This window comes from Malania oleifera, chromosome 5 (genome assembly GCF_029873635.1).
Source record: "Malania oleifera isolate guangnan ecotype guangnan chromosome 5, ASM2987363v1, whole genome shotgun sequence".
NCBI lineage: Eukaryota > Viridiplantae > Streptophyta > Magnoliopsida > Santalales > Ximeniaceae > Malania > Malania oleifera.
Window position 1 is genome coordinate 7998627 of NC_080421.1, and position 4369 is coordinate 8002995.

Consider the following 4369-nt stretch of genomic DNA (forward strand, 5'->3'; position numbering starts at 1 on the left):
CCCTTAACTAGAGCTGTATATCCCAACACAATTTAGGTCAAGAACTTGTGCCAATATCAATTTTTTCGGGCTTGGTCTGCATACTTTCTTTCAGTATATACAAGCTCCTGTAAAAGTATCCACATATCATCGCATAAAAAGCAACCATCACCAACATAGACAGCAGCAGCAGCATAGCATGAAATTGCCAAACCCAAGCACATGATGTGGCTTTTTATTTATTTCAACCCTGAAGGTCCACATAGTATTGCACCTTTCAGTGCCATATGTAAATTGGGCTATAGTTTTCCAAATGTAAAAGAACTGGGCTTAAAAACAGGTAAATGTCTTTTCTACATTTGTATTTGCCCAACACAAGTGCATAAGAAATTCATCACCTATGTTTTTTAAGCATTTATGAACCTTAAAGTACTAAGTAGAAGATACTGCAGTTGCCCTAAAAAATGTTACAACCCCTGTGTACATGGAAGTGGCCCAGTCTGGTACTGATGGAAAATAATACAGTTCACACCCCTAGTGTGAGGTATGAATGGCAGCAACGGTGGAGACCATTGAATCCACTCCGCATATATTGTGACCCTTGCATATATTGTAGAATCCATTCTCTCCCCAGTTCTCACCCCATGAATTCTTTATGATCCAATATGGCTTATCCTTCATTCGGACGGGAGCATAGCCAGCAGAACCATACCCAACCAATAACACTCCATGATCCAACCTCCTTGAGCATATGTATGGGCATGAAACCCCACCAATGTATGTCTGCATGAAAACTGCGTTGATACCCACTGCATCATTCAAACAGAAAACAAGAAAAAGTTACAATCTTTGAAGTCTTTACCATGCATCCAGTATATTAGTGGTGTTTTATCTTTGGGATGTTGCTGCTATAAGGTGGCTTTGGGTGATTTCCCAATGCATCTTCCCTTTGGCTGTTTACAGAAAAAACAACTTGCTGTTTTATATTCTACTTCCTTTGTCTGCACATGAAGGTTTTTTAACACGTGGGAATGGAGGAAGAGGGATTTTTTCTCAGTGAGAAAGGTTAGAGAGGCTTGTAGACAAATTTCAGTTGACAGCTAATAGTCATGAAAAAATTGGACTTCCAGCAACAGCAGAAGGCCAATATGGGAATCCTGCCATGTCTATTTCCAAGATTTCTTTTGCGAGAATACAAATCCAACCACAAAATAAATTTGCCAAAGAAAACAATAAAGGAGGTAACCCTGAAAAGCATGAAATTGGGGACACGAACCTGCAAGAGGACCATTTTTCACGAGATTTGCAGCGATTTGATCTTCATCAAGGGAAACAACACTGAAGTTGGCTACTGATGCAGCAACCTTGGACTTATCAAATTTGCAAGTTGCACGGTCAGTACCAGTATATGGATAGTCTTCCTCGCGCATAAGTCCACCAGCTTTGAGTGTATACTCAAAAGCACTTGTCATCAGCCCACCATTGCATCCAGAATCGCATGAACCTGGTTCATCTGGGTCACACTGCAGAGAATAGAGATAAATATAGAGTACAAATGGAAACGAAAACCAAGTAATTCTAGGCAGTGAAACCAATGCAGAGGCACTCTTACATCACCAAAAATTATAGATCTTACAACATTTCAAGTTAGAAACTTCCAAATTTTAGCATATGCATGTCCACAGACTTCCTGATTTGTAAAAGATAATGTACCCAGTACGACTCCTTACAAAAAACAAAGCACCATGCTAAGCTTCTATGAATCTAGAGTCCTATAGAAAATTTCATCCCTGCTTGGGCAATATATTGGCACTTAGAAGCAAAAATTGTATTGCTTTCTAGAAAGCAAGCAAGGTTCTTCCTAAATGTAAAAAAAACAGTAGAATGTTAGCAGAAATGCAGACACAGGAATGCACTCACTGAGTGCACGTGAATTTAGGCTGTTGGAAAGGTGGCTTAACAATGCATACAAATTCAGTAATGGAAAATGTAGACCAGCAAATTTTGGCCCAGTTTTGAGAGCATTTTCTAGCAGATTCTATAAGCTGAAAATGTACATGTTATACATGGAATTAAAGTTGAAGAAGTGTTCTTTTCAAAGGGTTAAAAAAGACATTAATCGGAGCTTTCCACTAGAAGTTATAATTGTTTGAATTTTAGTGTGCAGTCTACCAGTATAAGTTTTTTAAGTGTGTTTGTATTCCCGTCAAAAATCGTGTTTTAGCTCTTCTTTTGATTTTTTTTTTTTGTTCAAGTCAATTATTTTTATCAGAAAACGTGAAGTATCATTTTCCAATTCTTGAAGGGGTGTACTAAGTTTATAAAAGCATTTGAGGTATGTTTTAGCATATTAGAGTGTTATTTGAATGAAAATTAGAGACTTCAGCTTTGCCTAATATTTCTTCAGTTCTTATCTCCTTTGGGTGGTGAACTTTATTTTTTAAACTTTGTATCTCTAAAGTGCTGAATCTTCTGTATCTTTAGAAGTGTTTTTTCTTGCTCCTGTATCTCTTTGGTGGATTCCATTAAGCAGTGACCAAGACTACCTACTGTGTGTGTGTGTGTGTGTGTGTTACCTGCTAGTTCCTCATTTCTACCAATCCCAGCTCAGATACTAGCCATATACAAAAAAGCACCTTGCCGAGTAACTCAGGACACACTTCACTATATTATTGCAAAGCGAAAATCTCATCAAATCTAGCAAAAAAAATTTCCCACTTTAAACTCCTTGTTATCTTAATGAGAGGTGAGCACAAATACTACTGATGATGTCAAAACGAACGCATAAATTCAGAAATAATCATGTTCCGTGAAACACCAACTCAATCTAAATGTAGCACCAGTAGACCCCAAGAAGAATAAAAACAAATCAGCATTCACCCCACCAATTTCAAACTAATTTCATAATATATAAACCTCAACTCAGGGCCAACCCATTGTTTTTTATACCCAAAAAAAAACATTATTAAAAGAAAAAGAATTAAAATAATAAACCAAAACTATTCATAAAAAAAATAATAATAAAGAAATAGGTATATTGACGAGTAAAGCAAACTACAAAAACACAAAAGTGCGTGAACAACCAAACCTCGTGGTCACAGTCAACGAGTTGCTGCTCACTAAGGCTCACGAGCTTCCCAGTAGCCAGAAAGTTAGCTCCTTCCAAGGCCCCAGTAGTGCTAAACGACCAGCACGACCCACACGAACCCTAATTCACAGTGAATCAACAACACAACAATTAAACACAAAAATAACCACAAATACCTAAAATATTGTCAAAAGGAACCGAAACAGTACCTGATTCTTTACACCCGTCACAGCGCCGTGATCTCTCCAATCGAAATCGGAGGGAAGATCATCGGTGGGGAGAATCGGGGCCTTGTTGGCATCGGACGGGAGCCGAAGCGGCTTGAGGCCGAGGTAGGCGCGCCGGAACTCGGCCGGAGTCAGATCGGAGAACTGAGTAACACCGTGGGCGGCGGAGGGGTCGAGTTTCTGATGGCGCCGGGCGCGGCGCAGGTTAGCCTTGAAGATGCGGAACCTGCGATCGTGCTCCTCCGGTGTGGCATACGACTTCCCGAAGCGGCGCTTGAAGACGGAGAAGTGGTGCTCGGCGCCGAGGAGCTGGTCGCCGTCGACGACCTGGCGGATCAGCAGGTCGTCGGAATCGACGGTCGAGATTGCGGCACAGACAAAGAGAGAGAGTGAGAGGAGAGAGAGAGCGAGGAGCGAGAGACGTCGATCCATGCTCTAGGGAGGGAGAGTGACCGAGGGAGGGAGAGAGAAGGGGGGCGATATTTTAAAGAAGGGAATGGGAAATATTTATTTATTTTATCTAATAGTCTTTTGCTTGGTTGGGTAGGAAAGGAATGAGCCAATGGGGATTGAAAACGTGGCGAGATTTGATTTGCGTGAGGAATGGTAGTTGCTTTTGCTTCTCGTTTATTGGCTTTTTCAAAACGCATTTCTTTCCTTTTTCTGATGTCCGGTTTTCTATGAGTGGAAGTCAGACTCACTGGATTGGTTGGTTGTGGCGAGTGAATTTACCGTAATACCCTCGTGACTTGGATTATGTTTATAATTTAAATTAAGGTTAATTAGCAATTTCAATTTAACACTACATTTCATTGTATTATTTGTTAATTGTTATTAATTCAGCATTAAAAACAAATATTAATATTAATATTATATTTAGAAAATTTTAATTGTACTAATTAAAATAAATTTTACCTAATAATAGAGATGCAAATTTTGGAATTAAAAAAAAAAAAAACGTATGAAGGTATAAACTATAAAGTGTTGGTATTTATATAAAAATGCAATTTAAAATTTGTCCCACATTGATTTTGAGAATGAGCTAATTTGATTTAAATTACAAAATTGATTTTAT

At 38.9% G+C, this 4369-nt stretch overlaps 1 protein-coding gene across 1 annotated transcript; it reads right to left on the reverse strand.

Annotated features, from left to right (window-relative positions):
- Positions 1-184: 184 nt before the first annotated feature.
- LOC131156464 (cysteine protease RD19A) lies at positions 185-3926 on the reverse strand. The gene is made up of 4 exons (XM_058110164.1): positions 3277-3926; positions 3068-3187; positions 1256-1502; positions 185-788 (listed from the first exon to the last, which is right to left on the reverse strand). Exons 1-4 carry the CDS (start codon positions 3724-3726, stop codon positions 514-516), a joined length of 1092 nt encoding a protein of 363 aa, XP_057966147.1. The 5' UTR covers positions 3727-3926; the 3' UTR covers positions 185-513.
- Positions 3927-4369: the final 443 nt, after the last annotated feature.

Excerpts from the sequence above, each read along its gene's own strand:
- LOC131156464 (XM_058110164.1), bottom strand. The coding sequence starts at position 3,726 with ATGGATCGACGTCTCTCGCTCCTCGCTCTCTCTCTCCTCTCACTCTCT. Across the intron at positions 3,188-3,276 it reads TGACGGGTGTAAAGAATCAG|GGTTCGTGTGGGTCGTGCTG; the intron begins GTACTGTTTCGG and ends ACTGTGAATTAG. Across the intron at positions 789-1,255 it reads GAAAAATGGTCCTCTTGCAG|TGGGTATCAACGCAGTTTTC; the intron begins GTTCGTGTCCCC and ends TGAATGATGCAG.